A 17,671-nucleotide genomic window follows, 5' to 3' on the forward strand; every position below is an offset into this window, starting at 1 on the left:
ACTTAATGTCAGTTTTTGATTTAAAAATTCTGCTGAAAAATGGCTTTTAAGTTAAAATACATATTTTTCCCCTCATGTATATTTATGTTTGCTAATGATTCAAGGCAGAAAATCTTGGCTGCCAGTAGGAAGGCTTCTGGATCCTGTTAAGAGCATCTGTAAGTGGGAAGTCAGTCCAGTTCTTTTACACAATGGTCTGCCCAGGTTAATACGTTTGAGTCATAATTGGCTGGTGTTGATGACTGACTTTTCCAATTCTCAAAGGCAAACTAAAATACTAGAGGTGTAGAAAACGTTTAAAAATGAAGTCCATGCAGCTTATTGAGCTTTTGCAGGATACATACATACCTAGCTATGCACTGCGCCAGACCTACTGTTCGTGGTGAGGAGGAATTTCTTCACTAAAGAATGGTGAATCTGTAGAACCCATTGCTTCAGAGGGCTGTGGACGCCAGGTTCCTTGACTAGGAAGGGAATTGAGCGTTACAGGGAGAATGGCAAAGCAGACGAGGTGGGCCAAATGGCTTAATTCTGATGCTATGTTGAATGGTCTTAAGGATCTATACGAATGAGAAGAACTCTCTAAATTGTTGGTAGAGGTGCTAACATTACCTTGTCAGTTTCAAGCAGTGGAGGCAAATTCGCATGGGTCAGTAGTCCTTTTCGGGCAGCATGTACATTTAAGCTTTTGAAGGGCATGTTGTCAGCTATAAAACCTTAGACTTGGCCGGACACCAGTCAGTTCAGTGTAGTTGAATCAGTTAATCAAATTTCCTATGTGAATGCTAGCTGCCAGGATGACACAGAGGACATTGCTCTTTCCTTTACAATTCTTGAATTTACATTGAAGTAAGAGTAGGGCATTCAGGCCTTGAGCCTGCTACACTATTCCGTTAGAAAGTGACAAATTTCTAATTTATTTTACTTCCTTGTTCCTTACCTGATTGAGATGCATAAAACTATGTGCACTTGTGATGCCAAGGCATGGCCAAGCACTGGAAAATAGGATTATAATAGTAAGATTGTCACAGAGATAGTAGGAACTGCCGATGTTGGAGAATCTGAGATAACACTGTGAAGCTGGATGAACACAGCGGGTCAAGCTGCATCAGAGGAGCAGGAAAGCTTGAAGGGACCCGACCCGAAACCTCAAGCTTTCCTGCTCCGCTGATGTTGCTTGGCCTACTGTGTTCATCCAGCTTCACACCATGCTACCTCTTATAATAGTAAGATGGTTGTTTTTGACCAGCACAGACGGAATAGGCTTTTTCTCTGCTGTAGCTCTCTATGATATATACAAATTACCCAACAGAAATCTACCAATCTCAATCTTGGAAAATTTAATTCGTCCTAGCGTTCACACCACTTGGGGTGAGAAAAATTCAGATTTGCTTTTTCCTTTGTGCAATCAGCTGTTCCCTGATTGTTGCTAAGAGGTATTTTTATGAGTACCTTTGGATGAATCACACTTCAGTTTTTTTTCCTTTCACTTGGTTGAATAGAAATGTTCGATTGTTGCTGGGCTATTGTTGGAATGGAGATACAGCAGGAACAGTTAGCTGTCAATCTTAGTTCTCAGAATAGGCAGATCCAATCAATGCTGTTTTAATTCAGTTATTTTTCTTTTTAAAAAATTTTCTAATCAACCTGTTCAAAGATGTTATCACATCTCTGGAGCAGGGGAAATTGAACCCTGGGCCTCCTAATGCAGAGGTACAGACAGAACTCTGCACGACAAGAGTCCTATAGATAGTTGTGTCTGCCAAATGGAGGAAATGTCTGTGGTCCTTAGCATCTCTAAAATAGAAAGGTATCTACTTGAAACCAGGCCTTCAGGCCCAGAGCTATAGACACTATCACTGTACCACGAGAGCCCTTCTAGGCTGTTTTTTCTTTTAAAAACTAAATTTACTATTGAACCTAGTTATGTGGAATAAATCAGAGCAGATCAAAGAAACATACATTGGGGAACAAGATAACAAAGTGTGGAGCTGGATGAACACAGCCGGCCAAGCAGCATCTCAGGAGCACAAAAGCTGATGTTTCGGGCCGAGACCCAGCACCTGCAGTTCCCGTTATCGCTGATACATTGGGGAACATCTCAGTAATTGTGTCCACAGTAAAGTACTTTCTATATTGATGTAAAATTATAGCATCATAACTTTAAAATGATAGAAATGAGCATTTGTTTGATAAAAGTGAGGTTTACACGTTGGAGAAAGTAGATTTTGAGCAACTGACAATACAACTTGAGAAACTGACATTGGCAACAACTTCTGCATACAAAACTATGGGAAGTATTTTTTTTAAATGTTCAACAAATTGTAAGAAAATATATCCCACTAAAAAGTAAGAACAAACCAAGTACTAGTAGGATTTCATTTATGAATAAGGATATAGGAAATAGGAGCAGGTGTATGCCACCCACCCAGGCCTGCCAATGACTGATCTACCTTATGTTCCAGTCCTCTTTCATACCATTTGCTCATAACCCCTATCTCCTTGATATTTACAAAGGCTGTCAACCCACATCCTACTCCAGCCCCCAAAATATTTTAATTGATTGAGCATCCCCAGCTCTCTGGGGTACAGAATTCCGGACTTTTGTTATCATATATCTTCTAGACATGGAATTTCTTTGCATCTCAATTTTAAATCAGAGCCCCCTGTTCTGTAACCTGTTTCCTGGATTGAGATTCCCCACTAATGCAAATGTCTTCTCAACATCCAGCCTGTCAAGGCCCCTCAGAATCATGGATGTTTATCAGGCATTTTTATGGGCTTAGTGGAAACAATCCATGTTTTTAAAAAAAATCTGAAGAAAATTTGGGAGAAGCATTACTACTTGAATATATTAATTTGGTAGAAAAAGGTGTAGCACCAGAGTAATTGTGCGAAGCTGATGTAATTCCTATATTTAAGAAGGGGGCAGAGCCAAATTTTTGATATGGTTAGCTTTAAGGTATCTAAGCACATACAGACATAAGAATTGGAGCAGGAGTGGGCCATTTAACCCCTCGAGCCTGCTCTGCCATTCAATAAGATCATAGCTGATCTGAATTAGTGAGATGGTGCGGTTGTGTCTTAAGATAGGCTAGTTTGAACAAAAGGGTTTGCATCAACTGAAGCAGTTGGTTAGAAAATGTTTATTACTTGAAAAATAATGTAAGTGGGAAGAGTATTTTACTTGATTGCAATCAAATGAACTTACAGATCTTTTTTGAGTTGGTGAGTTTTTAAAATATTCTTTCATTTATTTCTCCTTTTTAATGTGGTGTTTCCTCTCTATTTGCCTTTGTCTCAGTAACTAATGCCAAAAACGCAGAGGACCCATTAGCTCCCAAAGAACCGATCATTGAGCTTGACCACAACAAGTTCAAGTGTAGATTTCCCAGGTGCTTCAAAGCTTTCCGTAAAGCTAAGCTGCTAGATTACCACATAAAGTACTACCACAGTACAGAGAAAGGATCTGACTCCGACACTAGCACACGGGAGAGTGGGATGCGATCTCGTGCCAATTCAACCAACGTGCCACCATCAATTGTGGACAGCCTGGGGCTGAAGAGCCCGAGACCTCTGTCAAGTTGTTCTTCTTGTAAGTATAGAGGTGCAATTGAATCAGTAGGAATATTGTCAAGGAGAATTACATGTGAATTCAGGAATAAGTGGGGGACTCTCTTTTGAGTATTTTAAATGTGCCAACTGCTGACACAGTGGCACATGAAAGCGTTTTTTAATGCAACACCACCCTTTGCCACTAAAATGCATTTGGTTGCTTGGGCCGAATGGCCTCCTTGTGTACTGTAAAACATCCGTGTTTCCATTTTCAGATTGGATGGGAGTCCAGTGGGCTGCTGCTGCTCCCCGCAGTAAGAATATGTGTTATAATGTCAAGTGTCAAACCATATATGCTCAATATTTTCTTCTACTGCCCTCTGTTCCTTTAAGGTATAATTACTCTGCTTTCTTAAAGTGCTGATGCTTGGGTTAGACAGAGTTCAGATTGATTTCCTCTTTCACTTCTTAAAGTGCAAATCCTGGTGTAAATTGGGAACTATATGCACTGTATAAATTAGGTATCCCCTTTTGCCATGTTCATGTTATGTAAGTGATTGGTTTCATTTCCCTCTTCCAGTAGATTTTTGAAATTGTGGATGGAGAAAAGTATGATGTCTAGATGCAACGTGAAGTGTGATCATCAAAATGCACGCTGTCCAGAAACCATAGATCTTTTATATTGAGGATGTGCATCATTCACCTCATCACAAATTGGATATAACGTTATTATGGATTTCTATGCTACAACTAGTAACAACTTAGTTAAAATAAAAGGATGCTCCGTGTTTGATCTAGATATTTTCTTACCTAGATATTTTCTTATCTTGATAAGGTTCCGCATAGTAAACTAATTGGTAAAATTAGATCACATGGGATGCAGCATAAGCTTGCTAATTGGATACAAAATTGACTTTCCGTTAGGTGACAGATGCTGGTGATGGAGGGTTGCTTTTCGTATTGGGGGGCCTGTGACCAGCAGTGTTCCAAAAGGATCAGTATGGTCCACGTTTGTTCGTCATTTATATAAATGATTTGTATGATAATAAAGGAGGGATGGTTAGTAAGTTTGCAGGTGACACCAAAATGATGGTATAGTGGACGCCGAAGAAGATTTTTCTAAGATTACGAAGAAATCTCGGACACTTGGGTTAAGGGGCTGAGGTGTGGCAGGTGGAGTTTAATTTGAATAAATGTATTGCGTTTTGGTAAAACGAAGCAAGAGTAGGGCTTATACAATTAATAGTAGGGCCTTCAGTGGTATATAACCGAGACACTTAAGAGATTCAGGTACGTAATTCTTTAAAATTTGTGTCACAGGTAGACAGAATGGTTAAGGCGTTTAGCATACTTGCCATCATTGGTGAGACCTTTGAGTACAGGAGTTGGGGTTGTACAGGATGTTGGTGAGGCCTCTTCTGGAGGTGCTGTGTGCAATTCTGGTTGCTTTGTTATAAGAAGGATATTATTAAACTGGAGAGATTTCAGAAGAGATTTTCCAGGATGTTGGAGGGTTTGAAATAAAAATAGCCTGGATAAGCTGGGACTTTTTTCACTGGAGTGTAGCAGGTTGAGGGGTGACCTTTTAGAGATTTATGAAATCGTAATGGGCGTAGATAAAGTGAATAGCAAAGGTCTTGTTCCTAAGGTTGGAATTTCAAAACTAGGTGACATATTTTTAAGGTGAGAAGAAAGATTTAAAAAGGACATGAGTGGCAGTTTTTTTTACACTGAATGATTAGTGTGTGGAATGTGGTGGACACAGCTACAGTTACAATGTTTAAAAGATATTTCAATAAGTACACGGATATGAAAGGTTTGAAGGGATATGAGCCAAATGCAGGCAGGGAGGACTAGGTCATTTTAGGATCATGGTCAATGTGAACTAGTTGGACAGAAGTCACATGTGCTATATGACATTATAGCCTGTACAGAAATGTTATTACACCCATCTGGACCAGGTGGGGCTTGGAGCTGGGCCTTCTAGCTCAGGGGTAGGGTTTCTGCCACTGCACTACAAGAACCTTAAGTGATTGACCTGGAACCAAAAAATTGTAATCAGCTACAAGTACACATTGACCCTGATGTTAGGCTGCTAATTAGAATACTTGATTTTGTCTGCTTAAAGTAATAGCAAATACTACAAGCAGACTACAAAGAAGCATTGCATTATTGAAGGTTCTCTCTTTTGGATGAGACATGGATGTTAGAAACCTTTTGCCAGCTTTCCTGTTTTACTTATTCCCAGAGCCAACCTCTCTCTAGGCAAACTGAGCAATGCTTTTCCGTAGATGTCCAGAGAACAAGCTAGAAATATCGGTGTTCATTAAAATATTTAATTAGAGATCCGATATTTGTTGCAAAATCCTTTGCTGTGTTGGGCTGACTAAATGTTTGACCAGCGAACTGTCCAGTACATTTTTGAAGTGCTATTTAAAGTTTTGTTCACCACATACTGTTGATTTTGGTTCCCTCTTTAGCCTGGTATTCAACATCTGGATGCATATTTGACCTATTTCAACGCTTTGATGAACTTGCATAGTTTAACCTCAGCTGGAGTACGGTGTATAGTTCTGGGCATGACACTGTAGGAAGGATGTGAATACATTAGAGAGAGCTCAAGAGGTTTGCATGAATGGTTCCAGAGATGGAACCATTGGGCTATGAAAAAACTTTAGAGAAGTTGTTTTCCTTGGAAAGGACAAGGCTCAAAGAAAATTTGATAGTTTTCAACATCATCCCTGATCTGGACAGAGGGATAAGGAGAAACTGCGACCACATTTAATTGGATTGAGAGCCAAGCAGCCAAGTTTTAAAGCCTTTTGTAAAAGAGCAAATACAAAGCAAGAATAAACATTTTCACGGCGAGTAGGGTATGGAAGGCATTGATTGGATGTTTCCTGGAGGCAGGTTCAGTTGAGGCATTTGACAGGGTATTGGATAATTGTTTCTATTTAAATAATGTTCAGGACAAAAGGCAAGGGATTGGTATTAGGTCAAAAAGCTCAAAGACCCAGTGTGGACGTAGTGGTTTGAATTGAAAAGCCTCCTTCTGAACTATAACAATTATGTGATCAGTAACAAAGTTCCTACTTATAAGAAGAGTTCTTTTTGTTGATATTGCAATACTTCTAACTGCTTCCAGTTTTGATTTTACTAGTTATGGGTGGTCCATTAGAGCTGCACATGGGGTTAGAAGAGTAGCCAAATTCCAAGAAAGGAAAAGGTATGCATTTTCTAAATGGTGATAAAATAGGAATTGTAGAGGAACCAAGAGATTTGAAAGGCCAGATGCAGAAATCTCCAATCACGAAAAGAAAATTGAATGCAAAATAAAAGCTTTTGCAAGTTGGAGCAAGACTTAGTCATAGAGTCATACATCGTGGAAAGAGACCCTTCAGTCTACCTTGTCCATGCTGACCAAGTTTCCTAAACTAAACTAGTCCAACTTGCTTGCATTTGGCCCATATCCCTATTCGTGTACCTGTCCAAACGTCTTTTAAATATTGTAACTGTACTTACATCTACCACTTCTGGCAGTTTCTTCTCGTACGAATCACGCTCTGTGTGAAAGAGGTTGCCCCTCAGGTTCTTTTAAATCTTGCTCACATTATAAAATACACCCTGCTTTGAACTCCCCCACCTTAGGGAAAGCACCTTTCCTATTCACCTTGTCTACTCCCCTCATAATTTTATAAACCTCTTAAGGCCATCCCTCAAAATACAATACCTCTCATTTATCCAAATGAATCTCCATCTACCACTCCTCAACCAATTGTCCCAGTTGATCAAGATTCCGTTGTAATCAAGATTGCTCTGTGTAGCTAGCATTTTGTGATGTAAGCTTCCTAAAGCTTTGTTTTTGACCGTGCAGTCTCCAAAACAATGTCCAGGTACTGTGCAGATGATTCAACACACAAGGTCTACTTTGTTTCTGACCTTGCCGCTGCCCATAGTTGGGGCTGTCCCCGTACTCAAGATGGGCAACACATTGCAAAACAATGAGAGTGCGTGCAGGTAGTCTTTAAATGCATTCCTGAAAGAAAGATAGGAATATATTTTTCTTTCCTATATTCTTTCTTGGGATGTGGGCATCAATAGCATTTGTTATTCATTCCTAATTGTCCTTGAACAAGGTGGCTTGCTTGGCCATTTCAAAGCGCAGTTAAGGATACATTGCTGTGGATCAGGAATCACGTGTCAGCAATGCAATGTAAGAGTGACAGATCTTTCCCCCCATAGGACGTTAGTGAACTATTTTGCAATTACTGTATTTGTTGCGTGTACAATTTCAGGCTGTGCACTGAAGTGCCTGTAATGTCACTGCTAGCAATGCTACAATTAACAGCTTGTAACTTAGTAACATACAAGTGATCTTAGTGATTGTCAGAGTCATTACAAATTGGACAATCAAGGAAAATCAATTGAGTCAATACACCTTGCAGTGTGGTATTGTTAAGAAGAAACATGCATCTGACCACGAGCCTGCTCAGAGCTGCATTTAAGAGCAGAGCAGAGTGACAACTACAGCACTAAGTGTGTGTGCGTGGGTGCTGATATCCTGTTTCAGACCCAGATAATAGTATTAAGGATGTGCATTTCTTCAGTGCAGTGGCAGGAGACAGTGTTTCTGTAACTTTCACTTTAACTCAAATCAGAGTCAACATGAACTAAACATGAATTAATAGGCGCACATCAAAGGAAAATGCAATTTCTATTTGAAATAACTGCTCCAACAAAGGGACTTCTTACTGAAGTACAAGCACTTACGTCACTCCCCTCAGATATATGGCACCATATTGCTACACAGTTCCACAGTATGCTGTTCTTTATTCTTGTTGGGTTGGTTAGTCCTATCTGGCAACAGCTTTCAACTCTGAATTTCAGCCAATATGAATATCATCAGCTAGGCACACTGGCAAAAATGCTGTCTCCTTTGGATCAGAACAGCCCTGATGGTATAAATTTGCAGAATGCCTTTTTAACCAACCAGCCAATAATATCTGCATTCACAATTTGGCTACTTCTAGTTAAAAAAACATACTCTGTTCTTTAGAATCTCTAAGTTCTAAATTATTTTACCCCATTTGCATGGTATCTCCATTTGGGGGCAGAATTAGGCTCTTTGGCCCATCAAGTCTGCTCCATGATTTGATCATGGCTGACTTGTTTCTCAAACACCATTCTCCTGCCTGATCCCCTAATCAAGAGTCTATCTATCTGTCTTGACTGCTGTCAATGACTTTGCCCCAGGGGGCTGTGGAGGCCGTCAGTTCCAAAGATTAACCATCGTTTGGCTGAAGAAATTACTCCTCATCTCAATTGTCCTCTCACTCTGACGCTGTACCCTCAGGCCCTAGTCTCTCCTACTGGTGGAAACATCTTTCCACATCTGCCTTATCCAGGCTCTCAGTATTCTGTAAGTTTCAGTCAAATTCCCCCCTTATCCTTCTAAACTCTAAGTGTAGACCCAGAGGCCTCAACAATTCCTCTTATGACAAATCCTTCATCCCTGGGATCATTCATGTAAACCTGTTCTGGACCTCCTCCAAGGCCAGTACATCCATCCTTAGATATGAGGTACTGCTCATGATATTCCATATGATATCTGATTAGAGCATTATTCAGCCCTCAGCAGTACATCTCTGCTCTTGTATTCTAGCCCTGTTGAAGTATATGTTAACATTAAATTTGCATTTCTAATTGCAAGCTGAACCCCCATGTTAACCTGCATTTTAATCTTCAGGGGCTCCAGCATATGTTAACTAATTTGCCTTCTGCCTCCAGTCCTTGCCTCTACTATTACTTCCTTTCTATTGGCTTTACTTACAGTCAAGGTTCATTTGGATCAATATTTATTATTCAAGAAAATTATAATTAATCCCTTTACAATTGAGAGAAATTTTAAAAAGTATTTGCCAAAATGTCTTTAAAACAGTTACTGATGCCACAGATATTTTAGATAAGTTGCAGATTTTTCTTGCTGTACTGCCTCTCGGTCAAAGGACCAATTAATAGATGGGCGATGCTTGCCCCCATTCTCTGGACTCAGTTCGGGCATGAGAAGTACCCAGGCTATAACATCACAATGCTATTTGTCTGTTCAGGTGGGTTAAGACAATGCAGTAGCACTACATGAAGCAGTGAGGAGAGTTCTTCCAGTGTCCCAGGTCAATATTCACCCCTCTGCCTTCACCAAAGAAATGAACTGTTAATTTACCTGATTTGCAATTTGTGGTATTTAGCCAATTAACTGTTACCTTTCTGATGTAACTGTGTCAACAGTTTTTGATACAGAATTAGTTAATTGGTACAAAGTGGTGCAATAAATCCTAGTACATTAAAGGCCATGCAGGCAAGCTATTTTTTCCGTGACGTAATTCAAAACCAAATTTGTGCTAATGATATCAGTCTTCCTAACTGAAAAATGTGGGAAAGAAGAAGACAAATTATAATGTGTTTGAGAGGAACTATGGTTCTCAATATTCTCAACCACAGGAGGTTTCCCTCGTGTAATTTCGGAGTCTATTATAGATGAAATGATTTAGGTTGTTTGCTAAGATTATGAACTCCATTATGATATGACTGATGTTCACATGATAGGCATATTAAATGTGCCTGGGTGATTTTTGTTTAATTTTTATGTTACTAAGTGTTTCTGATAGAGAAGCAGCTTTACTTTGATTTTGTGAAAACTATAGCAGTGTGGTATAACAAAGTAGTTAGGTAGATACAAATGGAGATTACATAAAAGGGCCCCGACTGTATTATTCAACTGTTTCTTAAATGATTCCAGTGTATCCAAAAGTGAAAATGATAGTTGATTTGAATATTGGATGCCAGTTAGCTCAGTTGTCTCGATGGATAGATTTTGGTGCAGAATGATGTAAACAGTATGGATACAAACCCCAGACTGGTTGTAGTAGTTCATGGATTTCTGCCTCCTTGCCTTGTCTCTCAAGGTGCCCCTCCAACTGTATAACTACTTGTTGCAGAATGATGCCAATGCCCCTCTACGGACTACGGCTTATTACCAGTTACAGAAGTTGTAATCCATAGTGAAATAAGATACGTCTGGTCTTCTCCCATTTGATCCTATTTCTGAAAACCTGTTCTTAATTTTCAACTTTTCAGGTTTTAGGCTGACTGTAATAGATTAGGGTGGGTGGGCAGAAATAAGCTTAGAATTATAGACTTGTCCTGAAGCATTGTATAAAGTAAGTCGGCATGACTTCCTGATTTGTGTCCAAAAACTAGAATAGTTGAAATGTCTGTAAAATCGAGTTTAGACCACATGACTAAGACTTTTTAACGCAACAACATTAAGATTTTTAGGGACTCGGCACGTAATATGGGTACAGCAGAAGGCTGTGTTAATTCTTTATTAGTCTGAAATTGTCTTTCAGTGCCATTGACCAAACCAGTAACCATGTATATGTTTTTTCTGTGAGATTTATTTGGTGGCTCATATCCACCACTACACTTAATTGGCTCCAATGCTGCTGTCCTGTGTTATGGATCTTCAGTAAAACATGCTGTTAGCTAATACCTAATATCCTAAACAGGGTCCGTCTATACTTTGAAAAAGAACACTCCTTTAAACTTTCCCCCTTTTACCTTAAACATATATGCCCTTTGAGGATGGGTCACTGAACCCAAAACATTAACTCTGATTTTTCTTCACAGATGCTGCCAGACCTGCTGAGCTGTTCTATCAATTTCGTTCTTGATTTATAACATCCGCAGCTCTTTCAGTTTTTACTGATAGATATGCCTTACCTGTGCTGGTGTGTCACTGGGACTTCAGTTAAGCGAATGTTGGTGATCTTTTTGTTCAATAAATGCAGCCATGAAAACATTTGTAATAGATTTTGACCTTCAAAGATTGGGTTGCATAGAGGTAAACCATTCTCCACATTGGTGAAACATTCGTTATTGGAACTCAATCAGAGATCGTAAGAACTGCTGATGCTGGAGTCAGAGGCATCACAGTGTGGAGCTGGAGGAACGCAGCAGGCCAAGCAGCATCAGAGGAACAGGAAAGCTGACGCTTTGGTTGCGACCCTTTTTCAGAAATGGGGGAGGGGTAGTGAGTTCTGAAATAAATAGAGAGAGGAGGGGTGGGGTTGGAGCTGGGGAAGGTATGTGGGGTCCTGATAGAGAGTGCAGGTCGGCAATGGTGGGGGTTGGTCAGTGAGGTGGGAGGAGCAGATAGGTGGGAGAGAAGATGGACTGGTCTGCCATAAGGGACATTATTTTGAAGCTGGTAAAGTCCACATTGAGACCATTGGGTTGTAGGCTTCCAGTGCCACAACGATGCCACCCAAACATTGGACGCACAGCACCTCGTATTCCGCCTTGGGAGCCTGCAACCCAATGGTCTCAATGTGAATTTTACTAGTGTCAAAATCTCCCCACCCCCGACCTCATCCTATGACCAACCCACCCTCTCATCCCCACCTCCTTGACCTGTCCATCTTCTCTCCCACTTATCTGATCCCACCTCACTGACCAACCTCCACCATTGCCTACCTGCACTCACGATCATCACCCCACCTGCCTTCTCCAACCCCACCCCTCCACCCCCTCTTTATTTGAGACCCCTATGCCTCCCCCACTTCTGAAGAAGAGTCTCGACCTGAAACATTAGATTTCTGTTCCTCTGATGCTGCCTGGTCTGCTGTGTTCCTCCAGCTCCATACTGTTTATTCAGTTGCAAGTATGTTACCTGTATTAGCAATACTTGAGATGATGAATTGAGAAGACCACCTTATTTTAATAGGTTCATGGATTCAAGCCACACTAAGTATAATGTTAAAGAATGCAGGTTTGATCCACAGTATGATCTACTTAATCTCAAGCTGTACACCTATTTAAATAAACATCACAAATGGCCTTCTCATTCCTAAACTACTTCCCTCCCAACCTTTTATGCTATGTTAGCCAATGACTATAAGAAAGTGTGCCTATGTGCATATTGGGGGAGGCATGGAACAATGCCTCCTGCAGATGAATAATATGCCATGCGTCAAGCATGTTAATGTATGACAGTATGTATTTGTGTGAGAATTCACAAACCTCAGACGTAATTGTCATTGCTATATTCAAGTTTAAATGGAAGGAGAAGTGTTGAAAATCAAACTTGTCTCATAAATTGCATTAAAGGCCCTGTACGCTTCAGTTTGTTATAATTGTTACACCTACTGGTGTGAAAACTCTCAACTAGAATTCTCCTCCACCTCTTCCCTCACTTCTCCCTCTTCCTCCCCCAGCCCCCACAAAAAAAAATGCTTGGTTACTACAGTTACAATTTTTGGGCATATCTTCAAGTGGCTGTATGAGCAAGGATAGGAAATGTAAATTTTGTAAATCATCACATCGGTTCCTGAAGTTGGACACATTTCTCTTTTGGCAACCTACTGTAGTGAAACTGATCTGGAACATTCATGATTGGAGTCATCTAAGGTGTTCCAATGGAAATAAAAGCAAATTTTAAGCAAGTGACAAATGCAAGGCAAGCTGATATTGTTGTGCCATTAAAATGGCTGACATCAAACTACCTTTTGTTTCTGGGATAAGGGCTTGAGTCTCGCCCAGACTGTTGTTAAAATTCCACCTAGGGTTGTCTTTGGAGAAAAGAGCTTGGACAGTCTCATTGCATTTCCCTGTGGAGCCAGCAATACTATGAATGTATATGCAAACATATGAAATACAAATGGAAGTAGACCATTCAGCCCCTCAAGTCTGCACTCTGTTTCAATAAGATTTGACGTGGTATTAAATAATAATGCCAAACAAATAAGACTACAGAATGTTGACATTGAAAAATATGAGGTAAGCATCAATGTTCTGGCTGTTATTCTGAGCTGCTAGCTGGATAAGAAAGGCAAAGCTGTTTATGTACCTTTGCAATATCTGATATAGGAAAGCTTAATGTTGAACTGAAAATTGTGCTATTGTTAGTAGAGTGTCAATAGATATTCCATCCCCATATCTGTTAATACCTGTCTGGAAATAAAAGTATGTAAAAATGATCTAGGTTGACCACTTCACCTCATTTGAGAGAGCTCGTATTTCCAGAATTGGGAAGTCATGCATTCTTTTTCCGCTAATTGCATATTATCCTTTGTTTCCTGTACTTGACGACAAAAGACAGTGCTTTATATTTTACAATGGTACTCTGTTCTAATTCCCTAGCACCACCTTCTAATCTCCTGGCCTTGCAGCTGGAGATGCCTCTTGATATAAGCCACAAACCCTCCAAAGTCTGCAAGAAGAATCGATCATCTGTGTCTGTCAGTTCTGAAGGCACCAACAACCAACCCAGCGCTCCTGTGAGGGAGAAGAGAATGGAAACTGTGCATGAGAGGATACTTAAGAAATGTATCGACAGAGACAGAAATGCAGAAGTTGGTAAAAACCATTTCTGTTATTCCATAGAAGCAGGAAAAGATATACGGTGATTAACCTTGGTCACAACAATTCTGTAGGCTCTTACAGCGCAGAAGGAAGCCATTTAGCCCACCTTGCCCTTCCGGTCAACAAAAATGCAGTATACTAATCTTATTTCCGAACAAAGTGGATCTTTAAGTACTGCTTAAATATTTTGAGAGTTTCTAACTCAATCACTCTTTCAAGCAGTGAGTTCCAGATTCCAGTTACCTTCTGGGTGAAAATATTACTTAATTCCACTCTCAGAATTCTTACCTTAAAAAATCTTACCTTGGTTATTGACCCCTCTACTGGTGAAGAAAGTGCCTTCTAATTTACCTTAACTGTGACCGTTACAGTCTCGTATCTAGTCCCATCTCATCCTTTGCTGTTCCAACCCCAGTCTTTCCAATCTTTCCTCAAAGTACAGATCCTCTAACCCAGAAAGCATCCTGGTAAATCATCTCTACAACTTCTCTAGTATAATCATCACCTTTTTATAATGTGGTGACCACGACGACATGCAGTACTCTAGTTGTGGCCCAATTAAAGCTTTCTACACTTCCACATAATGTCTCTGTTCTGGTATTCTATGCCTCAGCAAATAAAGGGAAGTATCCCATGTGCCATCTTCCATACATTATTTACCTACCCTGCTTATATTCAGGTACCCGTGGATATGCATACCAACATCCCTCTGATATTCCAGAGTTCCACCATTTACCATCATAATTCCTAGCCTTATTAGCTTCCCCAGAGTATTAACTTGCACTTTTCTAGGTTAAATTCTAATTGTCACCCCTCTGCCCAGCTGATCAGCCCATTGATATCCTCCTGCAGTTTATAGCTTTTGTTCTCATCATTTATCACCCTATCAATTTTTTTGTCATCCACAATTTCTCAATCATTCTCCCAACATTTAAATCCAAATGATTAATTTGCACCACAAACATCAAGAACTCCAGCACAGCCCTATGGTAACTCAGTGGCAACAGATTTGCAGTTAAAGAAGCATTCCTCTACCATCAAATTCTACTTCGTGCCTTTCAGCCAGTTTTGGAACCATTGTTCCACTCTGCATTGAATCCCATGGATTCGTTCTTTCTTGACTAGGCTGCCATAAGGGACCTTATCAGAACCCTTACTAAAGTCCATGTAGACCGCATGAAATAAATTACTATCATCAACTTGCATAGTTACCTCTTCAAATAAGTCAATAAAATTTTGGCAAAAATGAATTTACCTTAAGGTATCCATGCTGATTATCCCTGATTAACCCATGTTCCTCCAAGTGCAGATATATTCTGCCCCTCAAAATTCTTTCCAAAACTTCCCCATAACTGAGGTTGGATTAACTGCTCTGTAACCCCCTGGTCTATCCCTTTCCTCTCTTTTCAATAATTTTGCCTAAGGTTGATATAACTTGCCCTTCTACCCCAAAATTTGTCAGAAACTGGCATTATTGTTGTAAATGTTTGTACATTGTAATCTATTTCCGATCAAATTTACTGCTAGTATCACAAATTTCCAATAGTGACTGCTGTCATTTTTGAAACAGAACTGACATGAATAAATTTGTCTCATAATCTGCAAATCAAAATGTCTTTAGCAGCCTGTGAGAAAATGGTTAAGACCCCCTACAGTTTTACGTGACCACATTCTTAATATAACAAATAAAAGCAGTTTTGCAGATGCTGTGGAGATCTGAAATAAAAGTGGAAACTGAGCAGGTCTGGCAGCATCTGTACTGAAGAGGAGCCATTTTGGACTGAATGTTAACTGTTTGTTTCTCTTGACAAATGCAGCCCGATCTGAGTTTCTCCAGCACCTCTATGTTGAATTTCCAAGTATCATTGGTGACTGGTATATGTAAATACCCACCACACTCCAGTTACTTTGTGCTGACATTAAAGGGGGTTGGGGGTGGTGAGTAGATAACTCAACTTTTGGGTGTTCGGAAACTGTTTATGGTTGGCCTTGGTGCTGTTGCATTGGATCCAAGATGTAAAGGAGCTAGGGTGGAATAATTACATGGACCAGAATACATGCAAATGCTGCATAATTTGAGACAAATTTTTAGACTATTCACTTCCACGGAGTTTAGGAGCATAAAATTGCGCATGATGTTGGCCGGACAGCACATGACCTGATAAATGAGGGAGCAAATGCCACACAAGCACTCAAAAGTTGAAATTGATAATCCTGAAAAGGTTTCATATTTTTCCTTTTCTTTGTAGGAGAATGGAAGACCCAAGTGAGATTTTACGTCATTTGTGGAATACACTATTAAATTTCAGTTTAGCTATTGACAGTGGGAGTTGAGTTCAGAAGCATCCCAGAATTTTAGGTTTAGTGTAATTATTTCCAGATTATGATTTTTTTTTTAATGTCATTTTCCATCGTACCTTCTAAAGGACCATCTTCAGAGCACAGTTCCAGGACAGTCAGCAGCGCTCCAGTATCCAAGTGGTCATTCCTCGTGTGAGCCTTGGCAGAGAGCACTGGCAGACTGTGCTTGTGGGGCGAGTGCAGCTGAGCACGACCTGCCCTTGCCCAACAAGCGCTCACGTTTATTTCCAGCAGGGATTGAAATCACAAGCAGCAATCACACGTGCAATTTCTTTTCTACCTTGTTCCCATCCCTAGCCAACAATTACCAAAACTAATTGTAACATTATTTCTATCACCACAGCAAAGTTTTAACACAAGGCATATTAATGAGATTGGACATTATTTCTATGGCTCAGCATCAGGTTGATGGAATATTTTTCCATGAATACATAGTAGAAGGGAATATTTTAAAATAGAATTACATTGATTGTTATTTAAATGGTTTCTATTTGCAAGTGTGTTTCTGTAGATATTTGATAATGTTGAAGATTTGCCTAGAGGCGGAAATTAAACTATCAGTGCTTCCAACAGGAGTGAAAAGTGAAAGGAGAATGAAGTGTGAAGAGAAGAACTCATCGCCTGGTATGCAGCATCTTGGCTCGGTACTAAAATACATTCAAGGTTTCCTTGGGAAGTCTAGAACTAGGGGACACCGTTTCGGAATACAGTGACATGGAGTCACAGCACGGAAGAAGCCCTTTGGCCCATCAAGTCTCTGCCAATTTATCTTAAGTAATCCCACTTCCAGCACTTGGCCTCTAACCTTGAATGTTATGACATTTCTAGCACTCATCAGAATGCTTTTTAAGAGTTGTGGGTGAAAAACATTTTCCTCAAATCCCTGTCATCCTGCTGCCTTTTACCTTAAAATTATGCCTGCTCGTTGTTGACCTTCATTAAGGAGAATAGCTGCTTTCTATTCACCCTGGCCATGTCCCTCATTCTCTTATACCTCAATCAGGCCTCTTCTCGGTTTTCTTCTGCTCTGAGGAAAATAACCCAAGTCTATCCAGCCTTTCATCATAGCATCACGCACATCCTGTGAATCTCCTCTGAACCGCCTCCAGAGCAATTACGTCCTTCCTATACAGTACCATGATAACCATTCCATCTGTAACCTAACCAAATTTTGTTCAGCTCCAATGTGACCTCCCTGCTGTTATAATCAATGCTATGCTTGATAAAAGTAAGTGTCCCATATATCATCTTAACCACCTTATTAACCTGCCCTCCTGCCTTCAGGGATCTGCGGATCCCTCTGTTTCTCTGAGCGTCCTAGTGTCCTACCATTTAT

The 17,671-nt window shown here is 40.1% G+C and overlaps 1 protein-coding gene across 6 annotated transcripts in view; it reads left to right on the top strand.

Moving 5' to 3' along the window:
* phf20l1 (PHD finger protein 20 like 1) overlaps positions 1-17,671 on the top strand; it is a 119,060-nt gene that overhangs the window by 64,672 nt on the left and 36,717 nt on the right. For 5 of the 6 annotated variants that reach the window (XM_048528396.2, XM_048528398.2, XM_048528397.2 and 2 more), the window contains 3 exons: positions 3,305-3,595; positions 13,753-13,968; positions 16,909-16,959. In XM_048528396.2, the coding sequence (XP_048384353.1) occupies positions 3,305-3,595; positions 13,753-13,968; positions 16,909-16,959 (558 nt within the window). The remainder of the gene's footprint in view (positions 1-3,304; positions 3,596-13,752; positions 13,969-16,908; positions 16,960-17,671) is intronic. The other variant, XM_048528400.2, reaches the window with a different exon arrangement.

Source organism: Stegostoma tigrinum, chromosome 5 (assembly GCF_030684315.1).
Source record: "Stegostoma tigrinum isolate sSteTig4 chromosome 5, sSteTig4.hap1, whole genome shotgun sequence".
Taxonomy (NCBI): Eukaryota; Metazoa; Chordata; class Chondrichthyes; order Orectolobiformes; family Stegostomatidae; genus Stegostoma; species Stegostoma tigrinum.